At 40.2% G+C, this 23,644-nt stretch overlaps 1 protein-coding gene across 1 annotated transcript in view; it reads left to right on the forward strand.

Moving 5' to 3' along the window:
• The window catches only part of ABCA1 (ATP binding cassette subfamily A member 1), a 767,698-nt gene that overhangs the window by 656,824 nt on the left and 87,230 nt on the right, over window positions 1–23,644 (forward strand). The window contains exons 41-45 of the mRNA XM_044068257.1: window positions 5,743–5,872; window positions 6,417–6,537; window positions 9,066–9,128; window positions 9,815–9,921; window positions 15,834–15,975. Of these exons, the coding sequence (XP_043924192.1) occupies window positions 5,743–5,872; window positions 6,417–6,537; window positions 9,066–9,128; window positions 9,815–9,921; window positions 15,834–15,975 (563 nt within the window). The remainder of the gene's footprint in view (window positions 1–5,742; window positions 5,873–6,416; window positions 6,538–9,065; window positions 9,129–9,814; window positions 9,922–15,833; window positions 15,976–23,644) is intronic.

Below are 23,644 nucleotides of genomic sequence, written 5' to 3' on the forward strand. Positions count from 1 at the left end.
TCCCACTCCTTGTGATGATGTGAACACTTGTATTATTGCAAAGGCTGCCTGTGCCCCTTTATCCATGCATGTGTGTTCCCCCCACATGCACCAAGGGCTGCTGCCAACAGCTTTGGCTGCTGCACTCATATTTCACATGGAGTGTCATTATTAAAGCAGTGTCTCAAGCCAAGTGGGAACCAGTACCCATCCTACCCTAAGATAGGCAAGCACATTGTCTCTTTTGACTGTGTCAGGCAGACACAGATCATGTGGGCTGTAGTCAGGACTCTGTCACTCTTTGTCACTGGTGCAGGCTTATTAACTGCATTTTGAATGCACTTTTGTCCATCTTGCTCTTGCTATTTTTAGATCTGGTTTCTGATTTGTTTAACCCTGTTGGAGTGATAGAGTAAGACTGTAATTTCACTTTTTTTCTAAAGTTACTTTCACCGTTGACTGATTCATTTGTTTTCCCTTGCTTTACTGGAGCAGTCTGCCTGGGGATGGTGCTGTTTTTCAGTGGCAGCCCATGGAGACACATAGACTAAACACCACAAAGGACAGCAAACAGAATGCTGCTTAATATAAGATTTTTTTTTACAGTACAATAAAGCTATTTACATGTTGTGATAGTAAAAAAACAATATTGGCTTAAAATGTGTGGTATATATTCATATCAGTCGTTACACATGTGAGACTTTGGTATGTTGTATAAATGAATAAGAAGTGCGTAAAGAGAAATTATTAGGACCTTCACTGATCATGAAGGGATTCACATCCCAGATTGTGAGGTCATTGATCCTTGATGATCTTCATATCAGACCAATGATGACCAACAATGCTTTGTGGGACCATACCCGACATCTGAGACAGTGGAGAGACCCAAAAGTTCCCTCCCAAAAGGATCCACTGATCTCCCAAAATCTGTCTCCAAAATCCAGATTGAAGAAACTCAGCTCTATTCAGTCACATACCGTGTGCCTGACATACAAATGATGATGCAATTGTGTAACCGTTACAATGGACATACTCCCACCTCAAAATGCAAAAATCCCTAAACCACTAGAGCAAACTGACCTTAGCAGGATATAAATAGGGCGTGCTGGAGGAGGGAGATTTATGGAGGGATAGATCCTCCACCAGAGAATAAATCGGTCCACCACGTAGATACCTGCGCTGCACCTGGCTCGCTGAAATCTTGAAAGAGAAATGGATGGGCGTGTGATCACCCAGAGGATTCTATCCTGTGTCATCTGCTGGACACTGGACACACAAACTAATGCGGGCACAGTATTTTTTTTTTATAAGGGGTGGCGTAAGCCACAAAACTTTGGGCTAGGCTTATAAATGCCTTAGGGCAGATAGCCTAGTATAAACCTATGAACCTATCAGTAGGGTGTGTATAAAATCCGGATCTTGGAGTTAGACTGTGTTAGTAGAGGTATTAGAATAGATATGGGGTCAGTAATATAAAAGTGCTGAATCCAACTGTCTCCAGTATCAGTGGCCTACCTAAGATTCATAAGGGATATGAGAACCCTCCTCCCCCCACTACAACCTATCATAGCAGGGCGAGTGTAGGTGACTGAACCCCTACTTATGTATGTTGAGAATGAACTTAAGAAGCTATTACCTAAAGCCACCATGGTACTGAAAGATACAGGAAGTTTCCTGAATGACTTATTTATCAAAATGGAATCTTTGGATAATACTACAGACCTCTTCCTTGTTACTATGGATAGCAATAGTCTCTTCACTGTGGTACCCAATACTTATGGCACTGAAGCCATCAGAGAGTTTTTTACACCAGTATGGATTCAATGCAGACATGATATGTTCTGTGCTGTAGTTAATCTTAGAGAATAATATTTTTGTGCATGGGCAAGATTACTACTGGCAGACATGGGGGGTAATCATGGGCACCCCTTATGCAAACAGTTATTCTAACATAGTACTTGCGTAGGCGTATTTGCATATTGGGAACAAACCAATGTCTTATGTGAAGCCAATCCATGGAGTGTGTATTTGTCGTATTATGGCCATTTCGTGGATGATATTATATATTTTATGGAAAGGGGATGAAGGACAGCTTATATCATTCACAGAATACTTGTATTCAAGTAATAACCTTTTGGAATTTAAGGTCAGTTATTCCAAAAAAGAGATTGACTTCCTGGATGTCAATCTCACGTTACATCAAGGAAAATGACTAAGCACCCAATATACATAGGAAGAACACATGGAAGAATCATTATTTGCATCGAACAGCATGCATCCCAGTCATATATTTAAAAACATCATGGAGAACCAAATTTTACGTATCTCCAGGCTAAGTACTGATGATGTTGATTTCAACAGGGAACGAGACAGGCTACAGAAAAATCTACAAGATAGAGAGTACAATGAAAGAGACCTTATGATTAGATCTAATTTTGATGAATTAAGACACAGAAAAATATGTCCATACAAAAACCTTTCTAAAGAACAAAGAGAAAAAAACAGGACAGAAGCTAAGAGATAATATGCTTAATTGTGTCCTTACTTATAGTACTGACTGCAAAAAGGTATGTGAAGTGGTCAGAAAGTTCAGGCCAGTACTCACATAGGATGAAAAATTAAGGAATATTGTTGGTGATAGTCCAAGATTTGTTTTTAAAAATAAAAATAGTATTAAAAGGTTATTATATGGTAAAGATGGATTCTGTTATAAGAAAGCACCCAATAAAAAGGGAACTTTTAAATGTAACAGATGCAAAATCTACTCTTCCATCGACAGTAGCAATTCCTTTGTTCATCCCATCTCTGGTAGACATTATGTTTTTAAGGTGTATGCCAACTGTAATTGTCAGCATCTAGTCTACTTGCTTCTTGTCACAATTGTAATGCGTTCTATGTTGGAAAAACTGATCAACGGCTGAAAGAGGGTTTTGCTCCATTTGAGGGACATTAAACATAAAGACCCTAAAAATGTGCTGGCCAACCATATCTCCCCAAATCCAACACATAGGTTTGTTTTTAAATCTATTGAATGTAGAAGGCTGACCATTGCCTAAAATATGGAGGCTGTTCTCTTTTAAATCGTATGCTTGGTGGTAACGTGACTGGTTGGCTGAGAGGCGTTTACCGAAAAAAGATCGTTCATTGGTTAGTTTTAGTTTAATTCACAAAAGAGAGCCACAGGAAGTTGCGATCTGATGAAGGCTGTTTGCCGAAAGCGCTGATTGTGTGAACAAGCTCTCGTATTGTTGTAAAAGTCCAGTGTTTTTAATCAGTTTTTTATTAAAGGAATAATTTTAAAGTGATTTGTTTTACCAGACTGTGGTGGTGCACCAGAGATTTCACCGTGTTTTTGTTCTATTTTACTCAGGCATCTTTAGCAGCTGTCAAGTTTGTTTTGGTGTGGTTACAGTTTAGGACTAGGGACTCTCTTAAAGGATGGGGCAGTACTTAACAGACAGACAGACAGTACGTTGTTAGACTTATTCAGTCCCACTTCAGACTTAGGATAGTGCAGACTGAGGTCACTCAGAGGTCAGTAATGTGCCCCTGCTGTTATTTTCATTACTAACATGTTACAAGTTTAGAAGAGTCTGCAAACCTTGTAGCATGAAGTTGACACAGCACTATGAGCCACAGATGCCAAAGAAGCTCACGTGCAGCCTAAATTGTCATCAGGTCTAATCTGTTTGGAAGCCTGGATCAAAGAAAATGGTTTCTATTTTTGTCCATTAAAATTTAATGGCATCCTATTTGGCATAAAGATGTACACAGCAAACATAATAAACTCTGTAACCATTCTTTCCAAAAGCAGAGAGAGAGATTTTTCCTCAGGATGATGGAATTAAATACCTGGGCATACTGCCTTGAGAACATGTAAGTGAAGTTGTCACAAAGACCTGCAGAAAAAATGTTTTTTTCTGCCAATGAAGGACTTGCTGTCCTTGGCTACCAGACTTATTGTAGCCAGAGCGACTCTTAACCCATCACTGATCTAAGGTCAGGAGGGGTTTTAAGAACCCATTCAGATGGTTATCTTAAGGAAGATTGCTATTACCTTTGACAGACAGCTTTTAGGTCTCCAAGGAAGTGTTGTCGCCACTGTTCTTGCCAGACGTGAGTGGCTTTCACTACCAAACGCTTTAACCTGTCTTTGATTCTCATTCCCTTTTATTTGTCATCTACTGAACATCACCCCACTATCTTGTACGTCTAGTCACCTGGGAGAAATCCACCCACAACCTTAGAACTTCAGAATAGGTGGTATTGAAATGCATCCTTCTGCAGTAAAGTCTCGAGAGCAGTTCCACTTCCCTCCACGTTTTATGGAATTCTCCCCCTTCTCCTTCAGACTGTCACCGACACTGTCTTGCCACTAAAGTTCAAAAGGGAGATAAAAGCGTAGCTGCTGAGACTAAATGATTGTGTAGACTGCACATCACCCTGATTTAAACATGACATAACCAGGCTCCTGGTTTACGGGCAGCTTGTTTCCTACTTTTTCTAAGATGTGTTCATGACATGGATGAAGTTGTGAATGGCATCATCTTGCTTTGACTGTGTGTTTGCAGTACTTGTATTTAATATATTTAACATAGTTTAAGTTTTGGATACTGTTTGATTATGCTTACTTACTGCTGCTAGAACTAAGCAATTTGCTTTTTTTTATGACACAGTGGTGCAGTGGATGGTGTTGTTGCCTCACAGCACGAGGTTCCACGGTTTGATTCTCAGCTGGGGTACCTTCTGTGTGGAGTCTGCATGTCCTCCCAGTGTTTGCTTGGGTTTCCTCTGGGTACTCTTGTTTCCTCCCACATTCCAAAGACATGCAGTAGGTGGACTGGACACACTGAACTGGCTCTAGAATTGAATGTGTGTGTGGTGTGGAAGAACCACTGTGGCAGGGCTAGCCACCCAGCAGTGTAATCTTTGGCTCTGAATGATTGTCACTCTTAAAGTGGCACCCTGACCCTATGTGGAAAAAGGGGTTGTGGATGCATGATTTTGTTATAAATTGATTGTATTCATTATATTTTTGTACTGTGTTGTTTTGATTGTTTGACTCATCAGGCCTCCCTCGGCTCATTGAGGATCAACAGTAAAGGCTGACTAATTTCATGGTAGGCCATGCACTGAATGAGTAATGTGTTTGCTGTTTGAAGTAGAATAGCTTGAATTCTTTCCAGTAACTATGTTATACAATCTATAGATTCATCCACTGCACCATGGAAATAACTTGTCTCTGGAACTGATATGAGATGTTTTCATCATCATTTTTTTTTGTATAGCAAACCATCATATAACATTTGTAAGATAGCTTTAGGATATTCTGGTATATTTATGTGCCAGTAGGGAGACCCATTTGCCAGGCTTACCTCTGGATACTTTATAGCAGGTAGTTGCTGAAGAGACTGCTGTAGTGGCAAGTAAGCATCATGACAGGCCTTCTGCTACAGTACCCACACTGCTGACAAGTATATTTGCAGGCATTACTTGTGTAGCAGACTTTGTAAGTTACTACTGCTGTAAGATGGAGCAGATGGGATAAAAGGGATAAAGGATACCAGTAATGACGCAAAGCAGGTTATCAGAATTCTTTCCTTTTGGAGCCAGTTAGTACCCAGAATTCGGGCCACTGATATTGATAGACTGTACTGTAAAATATATCCCAAGCATGCACAGTATTTGATGAACAGGAAGTCCTGTGATGTGAAAAATACACAGCTAGTCTAATGGTAGTCATTTTGCCTTTCTTTTCATTAGGTGAAAATCGTTTCATCTCCCCGCTGTCCTGGGACCTGGTAGGGCGGAATCTGTTTGCCATGGCAGTAGAGGGTGCAGTCTTCTTTTTTATTACAGTGTTAATACAGTACCGGTTCTTCATCAAGCCAAGGTATGTTGTTTTTTTTTAGATGTACCGTGCTTTATTTTTTATTGCTGTGTTTATTGCCAGTCGTGTGGTGTAGAAATATATCTGCATTACCAGTGACCCAGCTCCAGTCACTGCTGTATCTTCTCTAAAATGAGGGAGCCAATCTCTAGCATAAGTGTGGCCTGGTGTCAGGGCTCCCCTTTCTTCTACTAGTCCCAAGCTGTTTTGTCTTCTTCACTGCCTTTTAATACTGTATAGCTGTTACAGTCCCTAATCCTGTCATCTCTGAGTCTGTTGTAGCTGCTAATAGAGGTACCACTTGTCTACACCCCCCTAACCTAGCATTTAGATATCCTTAAAGTGTGTTTATCAGTCTAGAAGAAAATGCCAGAGTACTAGTTTTCACAGGTGAACTATGTGCTAACAGTTGAAGTTTTCAGACATTTTAGACAAGGTAGTAGAGTTAAAATTGTGTTTGATGTCTAGATACCACCAGCTTACATGAAATGGTGACTTTTTTCTACTAAGCAGTGTACTTTCGTAATTTGTAACCTTTTGTCTGCAGGCCTGTGACTGCCAAACTTTCCCCAGTGATTGAAGAAGATGAAGATGTGGCAAGAGAAAGGCAGAGAATACTGAGTGGAGGTGGGCAAAGTGACATTCTGGAAATCAAAGAATTAACCAAGGTGAGTTTTCTGTTAGTCTACTTTCAGTGGCTTGGTAGTTTAATCATGACGCATTTCTCTTACACATAGGTACTCTAATATGCAGGTTGAGGTAAGTGTTTTCACAGCCTTAAGATGAGTTTGCGTAGAGTCATTTTGATTTCACTGCTGCTGTTTTGGGAAACCACAAGATAAATTGGCAGGACTTGAGAGAAGAAGTCAAATTAACCTCCTCATGCATTTTCTGCTTTTAGTACCACTGCAGTGTTGCACTTCTCAAGGGTGACATGGATGCCTCTTGCAGTTGCACATATGTAGTTTAACTCCTTTTGGAAAGCTGCAGCAGTGCATGCAGTCTTACAAAGCTTCAAGCATACTTTAATAGCTTACTGCTAGAAAGAGAAGGGGAAGCATATGCTTCAGTCAGAGACCTAAATGGGAGTAGTCTAAGCTCTGCTGCCTAACTCCGACCAAAGCCTTAAAGGTCAAGTGTAAATGTTTTTTACCATTTCTTTTTGTTATCATTATACCTTCCTGCTGTAAAGTAGGCCTTCTTATTCTAAAATGTGTATTTTTTACTTTAGTGACTTCAGTGAGCCTGTAAATCCATGCTTATGTTTACTGTGTGCTGAGCAACTCTCCAGTTACCTTGTGATTCCATGTCTTCCAGACCCACCTTTTGATGATGCAGTGGAGGGGAGAAACAGTTTGTAACAGGTTGACATGTTTATTGTAATCTGCAGCAGATTTTATTACAAAGTAAAAGAATGCAGCCCAGTCAGTTACTTGGTCAGACAATAAGTCAGAAAAATAAATGCTGTTAAATTCAAGTGAAAGGTAGTTGTTAAGTTTAGGTCTTGTACTACAGAAACACTTGACAAGTTTTTCTTTTTCCTGCTTTTGCAACATAATCATGGCACTACGTAGAGGATTATGATCAGGTCTCCAATTGTAACCTGATTATTATAATTTTGAGACATGAATGGCAAGTGAATCTTAGCATCCATATCAAGAACACATAATATTCAGTTACGATTGGAGAGCTGATCATAATTCTTTATTTTGCATGGAGATTTACATGATCAATGTACTTACTAGTTACTGGAAAAACCGTGAAGTGTTGTGCCAGCTTTGAAAGCCAGAAAAGTAGTTAGGAAGTGCTGTCAGACAGCAGGAGATGTCCTTATGTATTTCCTATATAAGGGAAACAGTTGGTTTAATTTTAGTGGCTGTAATTTTGCAGACAGTAGGCAGAAACAGAGTTATTTGTTGGCAGCACTGTCAGCTTTTAGTACCCAGTGCAGACGTGATATAAAAGCATGTAGGAGGTGCGTAACAATTGTTTAATGTGATGAAATTGCCAAATGCCGCCACCTTTTTGCAGTAATTGTGGAATACTGCCTTGTTTGTGCTATAAGTGATAAGGGCATCCATTTTACTGCATCTGGTGGCTTTCCCACTTAGCCTTGGGGCTACGTTTCCTTGCTGGCATGAAATACGGCAGAGTGAACATGCTGAAGCTCTGCATTGCAGACTGGAGGAAGTAACATTACAACACAACTATATTTGTGGATAATAGTATAGAACGCTTCCTTCATCCAGACTAGATTCTGGTCCAAGTGTTTTGGCCTTTCAGAATGTTCATGAGATTCTCCTCAAGTTTGCACTCCTTTGAGATAAAGTATGGTTGGGTATTCATATAAATTCTTATATCACATGACCTTCAGTAATTCTATCTGCATGGAATGCTTCATTCTTCTTCTTCACCTAGTAGTGACTGGCCATTCCATATAAGCTGCAGCAGAAATTTATTTATAAATAGACAGTAGGTTCAAAGCTCTACATCCTGGAAGTTTAGTGAGCCTTCTTGAAGGTGCATCCTGGTTTGAGCAAGCAGTCAAGAGCTGGCAATCCATGAGGTGCATTTCCCCCATGGTCCAGCTGTTGTGGCACAGAGTGTGTGTGTGTAAAGAGAGCATACCATGTGATTATGAGGTCTTGAAATTTTCAGAAGTTCTTTATGGGAGATCATTAAAAGGAAACAATTGTGTCTTCCACCAGAGTGGACCCTGTAAAAGATAACTGATTAATGAGAACTCAAGTATCTGTTTTTCTGCTATACTTAGTTTAAGGTGGGGTGGTAAGTGTACATTATAGCATTTAATATCATAGTTGTACTAACTTATGTATGTTTTCTACTGTACTTTCAGTCTGTGTGGTCACATACTTTCCCTTGATAGGTGGTTACAACTGTAACCAACAGCCCATTAGTGTCATTAAAGTGTAATGTTTCATTATGTTCTCCATGTGTTAAAGTCATGACATAGGAAGTAACATAAAAGGTATCTTTTGGCAGTGGTGAATTCATGGTGAGGCTTTGAAGATTAAGTTGGTAGGCTGCAAAGAGCAAAATGTCTGAAGATCTTAAAATCATTTTTTGTTGTGATGAATTTGTGGGCTTTTGGCCTGTGGACAATAAAGCTATCATTCCTTTTACATTTTGTCTGATATATCTTGTATGCTTTCATTAATTAATTTATTTTTTTTAGATCTACAGAATGAAGAGAAAGCCGGCTGTAGACAGACTTTGTGTTGGAATTCCACGAGGGGAGGTAAATGACCAATTAAAATACTTATTGTCACACTTTCATTAGACAGAATGCATTATTTTCTGTTATTTGCAAAATGTCACAGAGTTCTTGAACAGTGTTTTCTTTATTTTTAGCTTTCTATACATATTAGAGAATTTACCTCACATCCTTTCCAGCTTTAGCAGTTTAAGTTTATGTGGGAAGTATACTTAATGCAGGGCGATGTTTCCACTTGTGTAAAGACTGATTTTCACATGAAGCCTCATAGCTGTCTTCATATGTTACTGCATATTACTATCAACACTGCCACTCTGCCCGTAAAGTGGCTGTTGTGTGGGGAACACAGTAACTTCATGTTGATTGAGCATTTAATGTGTGTAATGTTAGTCTTTTTTGGGTTGGGTTGTTTTTGCATATGGAACACAAGAGTCAGCATGTTGTAGTTTTTTTTTTGTTTGTTTGTTTTTTGGGGGATTTTTTGTTTCCTAAGGGGATTTGCATACTAACAGCTGCTGTTCAGAGATGAGCCTCATTGGAATCTTTGTTTACATTCCGTAGAAGTATCTGTAAGATAAAATATAGACAATGCTTTCTCATCTTGGGTAACAGTAGTGTGGGATATAGGAAGGTTTACATGGCATATTCTTGACCTGTTCTCTGTTGACCAATTTTCTTATGCATCTAAAGACTCTTTAATGGTGTTTCAGTGTTTCGGATTGCTGGGTGTGAATGGTGCTGGGAAAACAACGACTTTCAAGATGTTAACTGGAGACACTGATGTAACTAGAGGCGAGGCTTTCCTTAATGGCCACAGGTGAGGTTTGTTGGATGTTTACTGAACTAATATCATACTTGCTGTGTAAGGTTGTGCAAGTCTTCTAGTATTACTTCCTTAATACTGTAATCAAGCTGAAATGCTTCTTGACTTGTCTGTCGCCCATCACAGGTATTTGCCTTTACTAATGAAAGAACAAATGTTGCTTCAGTTTTTTCACTCATACTGTACAGCTTTCCATGTCCTTCCCAAGTTTAGCTGTGTTGGTTATAGCACTGACCTTTAACACAGACTGCCTTAGGGTCAGGGGGTATCTGGATGGGGCGACCGCTGCACCACTCCCATAGTATGTTCTTCCCTGGTGAGATCAGATCATTGGACTGTCTCTTTCAAAGTTTCTATCCCACCCATCCCCTCCCCAGCACTAATCAAGCTAAAAACTTCTCAAAAGCTGACTACAACCTGCTGTGGGTGGGTATCTGTAGCTTCACACCACAGCACCCCTCAGAGGATACAAACAACTATACTGAACAGTACGCCATACCCAACAGAACTAAAACCTGCTCCTCAAGGAAACACAAACCTGTTTGGTGGATATCCTCTATCAACAGGCTTTACAACAAAAGCAAGAAACTGTTGTCCAAGGGTAAAAAGGAACAAATTCCAAATTGGCAAACTCCCTCCTTAGCCTCAACAAGCAAAGTAAATCACTAGTAAAAATCTCCAAAGACAATTATGAATCGAAACTTGCCTCCAAAACAAAGGGAAATCACAGCGCTATCTTCAGTTATGTCAGGAACCTCCATGGCAAAGCCCAAGTTTGTTCAGAATTAGTACTTAATGGTACCCCTTACACTGATCCTGTTGACTTAGCTAACCTACTAGCAGGTAGGTTCAGAACAAACTTCACCACCCCCGTTCCCCACCAAATGCCCACTCGACTTCCCCAATACTTGTCCTGCACCTCACATCTCTGTAGATCAAGTGCAAAGAACACAGCTTCCATGGGACCTGATAGTATCCCAGGCTGTATTCTGCACCATCTCCAGCAAGAACTGACTTTGCCATTGAGCACCCTGTTCAACCACAGCCTAAGTACAGGCTTCATCCCAGCAGAGTAAAGAACTGCCATTGTCACTACTGACCCTGGACACTATCGCCCCATTAGCTTGTCAAGTCTAATCTGTAAAGCCATGGATCATATTATTTGTTATGGAGCTCATAAACACGGACATGGGCAATCTCCAAGCACTGGACCCCACCAGTTCGGATTCGTCAAGGGCAGATCTTGCCTGTAGAACCTGGTTGACTTCTTTGAGACTGTCACCAAGGCCCTGGATGAAGAAAAGTCAGTACATACAGCTTACATTGACTTGGCCAAGGCCTTTGACACAATCCCCCACTTAGGCATCATCGAAAAGCTAACACAACTTAGTGTAAATCCCTGTCTCATCAGTTGTGTAGCCAGCTGGCTCACCGACCGGACCCTCAAGGTCAGAATAGGCCCCTCCACCTCCGATAGCAGACATGCCAGTAGTGGTGTTCACCAGGGATCTGTCCTGGGACCCCAACTGTTTGCCATCTACTTCTTGGAGGTCCAAGCAAAGACAAAAGACTTATAGCTGACCAAGTTTGCAAACAGTTGTAAGTTGGGTGCTGTCACTGACTCCCCAAATGATGTTAACATTCTGCAAGAGGGTCTCACAGCAGCTAATGACTGGTGCCAAAGTCATGGCCTCAAGCTAAATGCAAAAAAAACTATCATCATACCATTCGGCAAAAACACGGCCCCTACTGATTACCACATCAGTGGCAACCCCCTAGACACACAACCTCTGGTGAGAGACCTGGGTACTCAGATTGATAACAATCTCACACTCGACCATTATGTAGCGGCAGTGGTCAGAAAAGCCTTCTACTTGGTTCATCTCATAAGTAAAGGGATTACATCCAGAAAAAAAGGAGATTATTACCTATCTGTACTCTTCCCTCATTATACTAATAATTGAGTATAACATCCAATTTGGTATGTACCTTTCCAAACATCTGCACCAACTGGAAAGGCCACAGAGATACCTCAAAAATAGAGTCCATGGCCTCCAACACCTGTCTTATGTGGACAGGCTCAAATCACTATTACTCTACTCTGTATCATACATGTTGCTCAGAGGTGATCTGTTTCTCGTCTACAAGGCAATCTCGGACCCTGCCCTACTAGAGATGCTCCATATCCATGAGTCTAAATCCTCATGCATTACCCACTCGAAAGGCCTGAATCTAATATGTGACATCAACAAAGCCTTCTAGAGAGACAGGTTTGTCTTCCAGAGGCTGCCCCATCTCTGGAATAGAATTCCCATACACGTCAAATAGAGTACCTTGCTGACCCTCTTCAAGAGCAGCCTTGATAAGTGGATGGGAAACCACATATTTGTCTCAGGGGTTCTACCTGTGTCCCTCATTGACGGGGCAATAGGTGCTGACTGAAGTTTCTTTTTGGGGATAAACTCTTGTCTAGGCTTGTAAGGGCCCCAGGGCCATTAGCCTAGTAACCACCTATGATCCTATGAAGACAGAAAGAGCAGTCATAATAGAAGAAGTATGCTGATGTAATGTATGTGTGTTTTTGTGTATGTGTAGCTTCTTAGCCTTTAACATTGCACAGCCAGACTATCAACATTGCCTCACCTCTTTGCATGCTTCAGGAATTAACCTAGGGGTAACCAAAGTAAAAGACACCATGTTTGCGGGGCATTAAGCCCTCCTACACCCCCACTACCCCTGCTAATGACATGCGTCATGAAACGCAAACTGTTAACTGGCTTCCAGTTCAAGCTTGAACTCAAATCCATTATTTGCAGTTTCTTAGTCATTGCCCAAGTGCATTCCCCATCCACTTCTGTGTGAAAAAATATACCGTAGCTCCATTAAAACAGGTTTTACAATTTGGAATCAATGACAGCCACCAATATGTTTAGACAAAAGGGAATTCCAGGATTTAGGCTGTAAACGTTATGTGCCACATTCTTCAGCAGGCTACTGAGGACACAAAGCTGGTGCTTTGCAGTTAGATTCCAAAAAGCATTTTGTACCAAAGTGGTTAAAAAAAACTCACTTTATTTTGAATTAATCCCTCTTTGAATAACTGGGTAAGCAACCTGCTTTGTGCCCACATCCTGTTGCTGAAGAATGTGGCACATAAAGTTTACAGCCTGAACTCATATGTATTGGTGCCTGTCATTGATTCCAGATCGTAAAATCTTCGGTTTTAATGGAGCTACTGTACATTTTTTCATAAGAATATGAGTAGTGTGTAACATATTAATTGATCTTTAGCTATTAAACTCCTTAATAACCATTTCCCTTTGAAAATGAGGGATTACTGTAGTGACTCGGTCTTGTAATAAATTCTGAGGTTATTAAGGTTTGAGAATGTTTCTTCCCCCTAAACTCCAGCTGTCCTTGTCTGTTATACAAGTCCACTAAAGGCTATTTGTCACATTTTAGTTTGTGGTTGTCTACCTTCACATTCATTGTTGTCTGCGTAACACACTGAAAATGACACCTTTTAATTGTAACTAGCTGAGAACTAGCATGAGTGCGGTGTAAAGATTGCTAAATGTAGAGAAACAGAGCAAGACTACAGCCCAAGGTTGGTTAGTAAATCTTTCTATGAAGAAACATCTGTAAATTTAGAGGTTTATAAAGCATCTTTATTAGTGTTAAATCGTTTGACAGATGAGGACTATTGGAAGTCTTGGATTAGATAAAAGCAACTGCTGATAGTGTTAATATACTCTTTAAAACCATGACGTCATGATCGTAAAATTTGTAAAACAATACATCATTAATAGTGAGAACACATGAAGAAAGCAGACGTGTCAAATAATTGGTTCATATATTTTATTTCTACTGGATGGGTCACTTCACCTATGGGTGTTGCTTTTATTTCATGTTTATAAACTGTATACCTATAAAAAAGGAAAGTGCTTCCCTTGTTTTTTTTTTTTTTTGTTACTTTTAAAGTCACCATTTTGGCCATTGTAGTGTTTAGATATATTCCATCCTTTACATACATAAGATGCTTCTAAATAATGTTTGCCCATTTGTTTGTGAACAGACTTTGTTGCAGCATGAATGGGTGCTATGGATTATTGTTTATTATACAACGATCTCCCATTAATATTCCAAAACGTGCATGCTGATTGGTCAGCGTGCACGTTGTAAATCAGACTTATACTAATGGAAAAAGTCCGGTCGCCCGGACCTTTTCCATTAGTATAAGTCTTTTTTTTTTTTTTACAGCAACGGAGAACGCAAGATCTCTGTTGCTTTTTAGAAACTGTCTCATTATGTTAAAGGAGTTTAACATAGTGAGACAGCTTTAAAAAAAGCAACGGAGATCTTCCTTTCTCCATTGCCTTTTTTAAAGCTGTCTCGCTATGTTAAATGGGTTTAACATAGCGAGACAGCTTTAAAAAAAGCAACGGAGATTCTCCGTTGCTTTTTTAACATCTGTGTCGCTATATTAAACTCCTTTAACATAGCGAGACACTTTGTAAAAAGCAACGGAGATCTTGCTTTCTCCGTTGCTTCCACCCACAGCTCTGATGTACTGCCTAAGCATACGCATGTGCAGCACATCAGAACTGCCGCAGAATACCAGACAGCTGCGGAAGGGCAGCACAGAGGCATTATACAATGCCATTATTTAAGAAAAGTAAGTATTTTTTTTCTTAAATAATGTCATTGTATAATAGCAATAACCCACCTCTGGGTGTGGGTAATGCTGGATTTACCCACGGTTGTCTTTGTTTGGCCACTCGGGCTTCGCCATCATGACCAAACCACACCAACCATGGGTAAATCCAGCATTACCCACACCCAGGCATGGGTTATTGCTTAATTCTTATGCTTCTTTAAGATTGAGACCATATTGAGGGTAGAGTGTGGAGGAGATGGCCATTTTAGTTTTTTTCTGGATCTTTAATGGTAATTAGCTCTTGGTATGCCTTCTATATTGTTCTCAGTTTTGTGTTTTATGAAATTATAAATCATGGGCAACACTGGGTTGGCAATGTTTTGCATGTGATCCATGATATATATGTTTTTCTTTTGTACTGGTAGACAAATATTACTCTTTCTTACAGTAAACTGGCTACTTGTACTTTACCATGTATCTTCTGTCTGTCAGGAAATGTGTCTAACTTTGCAATCGATTCCCAGTGAACAGTATTTTGTCAACAGATTGCAAAGTATGTGGATTAGAAAAACACTATTACTGTGGTTAAAACTGTCTGCCTGTGACCTCTATTTACATATACTCTGCTGCAGTAATTAATGGATGCACATTTATTTAGATCTAAACTGCTCCATTCATTTTTTTCTTTTATTGATGACACTAGCACTATACGATTCGTCTACTAGTATATAAATAATGAGAAACACATGGGCAGGCTTATTTCTACTAATGAGACTTGCTTTGCAGACAGTTGATTAAAGAGGCTTGTTAATTTCACCCTTCCAACATTTATGTAGGAGACAAGGTGGAACAAAAGGATGTTAAACTCATTGTCCCTCAAGAGGATGCAGTAACCGAAATCCCAGACATAGCAGACACAGATGCAATATTATTAAGATATTTATTTTCTTGTAGGTCAGAAAGCTTTTATAAATGTGTACAGTGAAGGTATTGTGAAAATAGTACACATTTAAGAATAAGCTTAGAGACAATTCTGCCTGTTGGATAATTTGTTTTATGTGGGAATTATGGTAAACCCTGAACAACAGAATCCACAGTGGAATTAATTACAATAACTTGTTACAGATTTATTAGGTTCTGTTGCACATTATTGCCTCTAAACTTGAGTAGTGGTGTACAGTGATCCCATACATTGGTGGTCTAAGGGTTGAAGTACAGTTTATCATATGTGTTTTCTCATTCCTTCTAGCATTCTGTCCAACATTCATGAAGTACACCAAAGCATGGGCTATTGTCCTCAGTTTGATGCAGTTAATGAACTGCTCACTGGAAGAGAGCACCTAGAACTCTACGCACTGCTACGGGGTGTGCCACAAAAAGAAGTTTGCAAGGTAATACTTAGAAAAGGGTTTTATTGGCATTTTATTAATTAAAAAATATGCTGGATTAAAGTGTTTGTATTCCTGTTCCCTTTTTTGTAGCCAGTTTGTGTAGGGAGGCCATGGACAAAAAATGACCTGCGATAGTTTTTGAAAAATGTGAGATTTGGGCTCTTGTAGCAATGCCATTTCCAACTGAGTAATAATTTTATTTCATTGTTAAGGTTGAAGCATACAGTAGGTTAAAGCATAGAAGTCAGAACATCATATTTGATCTAAGCGTACTTTTTTCCATTGCTTACATTTTTTTTGTAAGTCATTTGGTTGATTAAAGTGCCTGATCTTGCATTTATGCAGTGGTGCATGTTTATATTTGAAATGTGCAGGAAAAAAGTGGTGAATAATATTTTGTGCTGCACTTTGAAAAAGGACTAAGAGTTCTGTATAGATTCAAAATGGCCATCCCTTAAATGGGTTGTAAAATAATGAGTAATCATTTGCCCGCCTAAACATAGAATTTTGTCATTCTTGCATTTGAAGCGTATATAATGGCAGTCTTATGAATGTATTAACAGGGCTAAATAAAATGGGCAAATGATATCCTGCAGTGCATGCCTAGATTTTCGACGCAAATTCTGTAGGTTTGTTACGTGTAGTTAATCACTAGACTTAATTTTTTTTCTGGTTTCCATAAATTCATGTTGAGACACATGTCACCTAAGTGTTTTATTTGCTCATGTTATGAGCTTTCTTCATAAACACTGTGAACCTGTGAAATGGCAGGTCCAGAAACAGCTTCAAAAGGCTGATGCTGTGTGAAATCAACCTTTCAAATGTTTAGTAAAACCTTGGAACTTTACTATATAAAATACAATTTTACCTAACTTGACAGCAACCCTGAAAGTAGACAAGAAAGTGTGCCCTGACTTTCTTGTTGTTTCAGTCCAGTCGGACTCCTACCACATATTCCATCCCTTTTGAAATTCTGACAGATTCATTATAGTATTTGCCTTCCATTATACTGTAGTTGGTACTTGTTCCTGTCATCATAAAGGGGGAGTATTTAAGATTGTAGTGTGGTTGTCACAAACCCCTTTACAGCTCTCTACATTGTTGCTTATGATTTTTTTTGTCATAATTTTCATTTTTCATTAACATTTTTGTATTTGTGCTTAAAAAGATCTTCATTAGACTTTTTTACTTGTTTTCTTAACATTTCTTAATTATTTGTTATTGCTAGCTTGGTGGCATGGAGAGATAAAGTTCTGACTACAACCTGGGTGGTCTGAGTTGGATTAGCTGTTTAAGCATTTTGTGGAGCTAGCTTGGAGTGAGCGAGAGAGTGGGAGAAGTACATGTCTTGGCTTGGCAGGAGGACATATTAGGACTGTTTATGTCATTTCCCAGAGGAAAGGTGGCAGTACAAAGAATATTTCTAGGGTGGGGTCCGGCCACAAACTTGGTAGTCCTCATTAGAGTGTATATTGGAACATGCACTTGCATGGAGACGGAGTTGTAGCTCCTGCAGTGATGCAGATTACTCACTTCCTGTCCAGATGGTGGGGATAGGGTCTTTTTAATATGACCTCATTGCTGGGATGCCAAAAACGGCACAAAATCCTGTCAGAGGCAGCTTCTGGTTGGCAGGCATGGAGATAAACAAGACTTGGGGGGGAAATAATTTATTGTTATTTTAATAGTTCATCTTCTTTATTCATTAGGCATTATAGTCTGGCCATGCCCAGCTATAGAATCCTTTGTGATGACTTTGTGTTAGTGTATGTGTGTGTGTGTGTGTGTGTGTGTGTGTGTGTGTGTGTGTGTGTGTGTGTGTGTGTCTGTGTGTGTCAGTGACTCCGTGTGTGTGTGTGTGTGTGTGTGTGTGTGTGTGTGTGTGTGTGTGTGTGTGTGTGTGTGTGTATTTTCTGTATGTGTGTGTGTGTGTGTGTGTGTGTCAGTGTGTCTGTGGGGGTGGGGGTTTCTAAGTCTCGGTCTAGTCTTCTTGAGATAGTTTTGTGTGTGTGTATGTGTCTGTTTGTCTGTCTCTGTGCCAGTGACTGTGTGTGTGTGTGTGTGTGTGTGTGTGTGTGTGTGTGTGTGTGTGTGTGTGTGTGACTGTGTCTGTGGGGGGGATTATTAGTCTTGGTCTAGTCTTCTTGATACGGTTGGTGGTCTTTATGTTTTGGAACTCATTCTACATACTTTGCCTGCTGACTGTGTGTGTGTGTGTGTGTGTGTGTGTGTGTGTGTGTGTGTGTGTGTGTGTGTGTGTGTGGGTGTGTGTGTCAGTGGGGGGTGGGGGTTTCTAAGTTTTGGTCTATTCTACTTGAGATATTTGGTGGTCTTCATGTTTTGGCAGTCATTCTGCATATGTTGCTTGCTGACTGTGTGTGCGTGTGTGTTCGTGTGTGTGTGTGTGTGTGTGTGTGTGTGTGTGTGTGTGTGTGTGTGTGTTTATGTATCTGCGCCTGTATATATGTGTGTTTGGGGGGTCTAGGTCTTGGTCTAGTCTTGTTGAGACTCTTGGTGGTATTGGTGGTCTTCATGTTTTGGAACTCATTCTACATGCTTTGACTGTTGACTGAGAAGGCTTTATAAAAAAATAGATCTGTTTTATTTTTGCATTTGTATGCAACTACCTGGTAAATGACCTGTCAGGTGAGTATCCTTAACAGCAGTCTGAACACAACAAATGCACTTGTATATAAAATTATACATGCTGGCACAACCTCACTTTGTGTTTAATGCATTTGCTCATAGCCGTTAACATCAGAAAAAGTACTTTGATGTAGAGGAATGTGATGAGGTCTCAGATTGTCGCCATATTTTTGAGACATGGATGCCAAGAAGTTGGCCTTGAGAGCGAAGTTCAAGAGATGAATCTTGGCATCCGTGTCAAGAGTAGATAACCAAGAGGATTGTGCATGGAGCATTATTTTCTCCATTTAAAACCTGTTACAGAAAAACAAAGGGAAAGAAAATCTGTAGGAGTGCAAAGTGTCTTACAAGCTTTCGAAGCTGGTAAAGCACTTCATAACCGCTGCCAAACAGCTAGCAACATACCGCTCAATTTCTTGGCTTAAAAATTCTGGACAGGTTTTGCTTCGACCTGCATTTCCAGAACAGTAAGAAGTTTTAAACTCCAATGTTTGGCATTACTGGCTGACTATAATCCTCAGTGATTTGCTAGAAAATCGAACAGACTGTGTAAAAATAAGACCATAGTCAGGGACATTCTGCATAATCATTGACATTTGAGAGTTACAGCAGGCGGAAACAAAGTGCTTCTCAGGCAAAATGTAAAGCTGCTAAACACTTCATTCTGCCACACTTTGTAAGCACGTCAGAGTGATCTGCTAACAGTTGTTCTTTGCCAGCTGACACTACACCCTGTTAGCTGCTAGCACGAGACACGATCTTAACAGCACTTAGGCTGTCCTTAACACTGTTAAGATTGGGTCTTACAACGCAAAGCATTTAAAAGGTTTATCTTTTTCTCGATTTAGGATCATAATTGTGGCACTCCATGCTTTATCTATATATATGATGCATGATCAAGGCTGTATTGAGCAAATAGCATATTTTTGTAGATATTTTTGTTGCTGAACATTTTTGTGCTTGCAATGCCTGTTTTATTTATTTTTTTAAACTGCTTACATTTCTTTGCAAAAATAGAAAAGCAAGCCAGGATTTTCTTTTTTTTTCATGTAGAAAAATGTAAATGTCATCTGTAAATGAAACAAATAATGTTTTACTTTTTTCTTGTGCAGGGGCAGTGTTTGCATTCTCAATTCCACACTTTAATCATTTTATTTTAGACCACTTGCTTACTAATTTTAAAAATAAGCAAAGTATATGTAAGTAAAAGAACATTCACTTTTAGATGGTTTTGCTGAAGAAACTGTGTATTGAGACTGCCACATTAAATGCTTTATTGTTTTAGTATCTGTTTTTATGTCTGTGCTGAAAAACCTTTGTTTAGATTTTAGATTTTATGACATAATCAAGATGAGATAAACATTACTTTTGTGCCAGTTAAAGCAATAAATCTAGTACATAACATCTCATTGATTTACTAGCTACAGTTGTTTTGTTTGTGTGTGTGTGATGTATGTCGAGAGAAAAGCGGATTAATGCACTAAAGCAGTGCTTGTGAAAGTGTTAGGACTGCATTCCTAACTATAAAGATTTCCCAGATGTTGACAATATGTAATACGGTAAACACCAAATCTGTTGTTTCACAGTTTTGTGGTAGTATTTCTGGTTGTTTTAGTGGGGCAGCAAGACCACTATTGCTGATGTAAATTTTGTTGATTTTTTCAGATATTTCTCTTTTCTCCACAGTTGTGTGACCATGGTGTTAGAATGTGTGATGCCCCTGCACTGGCCCAGTAATCAAGTAGCCTCAATCCTCACCAATGGCAACAGCTAGGGATGTACACACTGGGAGGATGACAAGTACACACACAGTAAAGTGGAATTTCCCTTAAGAGCACACAGAGATCACAGTCTGGGGCTGTTTTCTCCCTCTTTCTCCATATCCCCAGTAAGACTTCCCACTGGCACAGCTGTAGGGTTGAGATCTCAGCCGAGTGGCCAAGCTAAGACCTCTAGCACCCTCTCTGTCCAGCCAGTGCTTCATGTCCCTGCCCAAGTAGCTGACCCACACATACTTTGAGAGTTAATTGATATACAAACACACACGCACACCTGGGAAAGGCTGGCACAGGTTTTCTAGCTATGCCCCCTTTTTCCCAGATTATAAGGTAGTTCCAGCTGCCATCAGCCTCCTTTATCAGCTACTATAAGACTCTTACAAAGGGTGTCCAATCCTACTGTGTAATGTTACTATTATCCAAATGGTAGTCTGACCAAACTTGCAAGGCTGTTTGGGAATGGCCTGTACAATGTCACCAAGTACATATGCAAGTCCTCTCAGAGCTTAAATATGTCTCACAAATTTCAGCCACAAAGATAGGTTTAAATATATTTAATAATGAGTAATAAATGATAAAAGAACAAGACAATAGTCAATCAACACAGTAACTTCAGAGTTCAGAATCACAGGAAATATTTTAAAACAACATTGCAGGACAGTCTCAAATAAATGCAGAAAATATCTAAAGTAATATTTACTATATTCCTATCTATATCTAAGAGAGATACTATGCCATAAATCTTACTTACACCAAGGCAAATGCAGATGATGATGATGAATGGATGTTCATGCTAGGTCCAAAGAAAAATACAAAATGCAGTCTCTTTCTCTCTCTCTCTCTCTGAGAGAGTTCTTAAATTAATATCAAGTATTACTGCTGGGTTAGCTTGGTTGACATCACTTTTTGTCACCTGACTTCAGTTCCCAGGCTAAAACAGAAACTAACATAATTTAACATCTCTGTGTTAAAAAGACATATCTCTATGATGTTTTCAGATCTTGGAAGTTGTAAAATATTAAAACACTTTTTACCTTTTAAATCTAGTAATTACTTCTCTTTCAAGACAATACAAAAACTTCTAGCTCTAGATATTGTGTCTGCTACACTTAAACTGAGAGAGAACTTTTACAGCACAATCATAAAGCAATCTAATTTCAGCTTATTTTCTGTTCTAAATCAGCAGGGAATACTGTGGTTACATTTTAGCTCAGTACATAACACACAGTTCTGTATATGTCATACCAATATTCAGAAATGAAGTAGAATTATTTACAAAATTCCAGATAGCTGGGCTGGCAATATTTCTGTATATCACCCCCCCCCCCCCAAAAAAAAAAAAAAAACCTCAAGCTAGTTTTTCAAGTGACCCTTGAGAAACGTTGCGTGAGAGGGATGAACCTATCTGGGAATACTTTACCAATTTCCCTGTCTTAAGAGCCCATCTATGTTGGCTTTGCTAACACCACTGCGGTACTGCACTGTCATATCATATGCTTGCAACTCTAGGCTCCATCTTAGTAACTTGGCATTTTGCTAGCTGGCTCGATTTAGCCATGTTAATGGATTGTGGTCTGTAACTACAGTGAATTTCCTTCCATACAGATAAGGCTGAAGTTTCTGCAGTGCCCACACTATGGGTAGGCATTCCTTTTCTACAGCTGCATAGCATTCCTCCTTGGGTTGGAGCCTACAACTGAGATATACCACTGGGTGCTTTTCTTCCTCTGAGGAAACCCGGCTAAGTACAGCCCCCACCCCATGGTTTGAAGCATCCACCTGCACAACAAATTCTTTGCTGTAATCTGGACTGGCTAAGACAGGGGGTCCTTCCAAAGCTCCTTTAAGTTTCTGGAATGCCTGCTTACATGCTGGGGTCCATACTACCTTATCTGTGTTGTTTTTCCTTGTCAGGTGTATGAGGGGAGCAGCTATGGTACTATAATTGGGGACAAACCTTCTGTAGTACCCTGCTGTCCCTAAGAATGCCCTCAACTGCTTTTTGGTAACAGGGGCAGGCCATACCTGAATGGCTTCCACTTTGGCAGGTTCTGGCCTGATCTTATCACTTCCCACTCTATGTCCCAGGTAAGAGATCTCTGCCATAACCACCTGACATTTGCTGGGCGTAATGGTCAACCCTGCCCTCTGTGGTCCTCCCTGACATGCTGAAGGTGCTCTTGCCAAGAATGGCTGTAGATGGCAATATCATCTAGGTAAGCAAGGGCAAAATCTCCTGCTCCTGCTAGGATATGATCTACCAGCCTCTGGAAAGTTGCTGGGGCATTTTTCATCCCAGAGGGCATCTTTGTGAACTCATACAAGCCAAAAGGAGTCACAAAGGCTGACCTCTCTCTAGCACTGGGAGTCAAGGGCACCTGCCAGTAACCCTTGGTAAGATCAGTAGTGTTAAGATACTTTGCCCCACCCAGCTGCTCTAGGGCTTCATCTATCCTAGGTATGGGGTAAGCATCTGACTCTGTGTGTCTATTTAATTACCTGTAGTCCACACAGAACCTGGTGCTGCTATCCTTCTTCAGTACCAGCACCACTGGGGAGGCCCAGGGACTGCTGGACTCCTGAATTACTCTTAGTTTCCACATTTCCTGAATCTCCTCCCTCAGAGTCTGTTTGACTCTGTTATCACCCTATAAGGGGCCTGCTTAATAGGCCTTTGGGGTCCTGTATCCGCATGGTGCTGCAACCAGGTGGGTGCACCCTGGTTTCCCAGTGAACATACCCCCAAACTCCTGTAACACTGCTCGGAGTTCTCGAACCTGGGTAGGGGATAGCTGCTGGGACATTGCTATCCCTTCCACTGAGGTTTCAGCCCTCGCCTCACTGAGGAAATCAGTCACCAGATCCCCCTCAGACTCCTCCTGCCATCCACTGCAAATAGCACAAGGGCCTCCTTATTGTATTAAGCTGAAATCATGTTAACATGGTACAGTTTGTGCCCCTGCCTCCTGCCTAGCAGTTCTACCATGTATTTAACATCACTGACCTTCCTTACAACATTGTAGGGTCCCTCCCAGGCTGCCTGCAGCTTGTTGTGTCTGACAGGAATGAGAACCATTACCTGCTACCCTACAGCATACACTCTGGTTCGAGCATTCCTGTCATACCAGACCTTTTTCTGCTGTTGAGTTTCTGGCAGGTTCTCCTGGGCCAAGGCCATGAGTTCCTTGAGCCTTTTCCTGAGGTTTAGGACATATGCCACAATAGACTCCTTGTGGGATTCACAC

The sequence above is a fragment of the Protopterus annectens genome, chromosome 4.part0 (genome assembly GCF_019279795.1).
Source record: "Protopterus annectens isolate FY-2018-M chromosome 4.part0, PAN1.0, whole genome shotgun sequence".
In the NCBI taxonomy this organism is placed as follows: Eukaryota; Metazoa; Chordata; order Ceratodontiformes; family Protopteridae; genus Protopterus; species Protopterus annectens.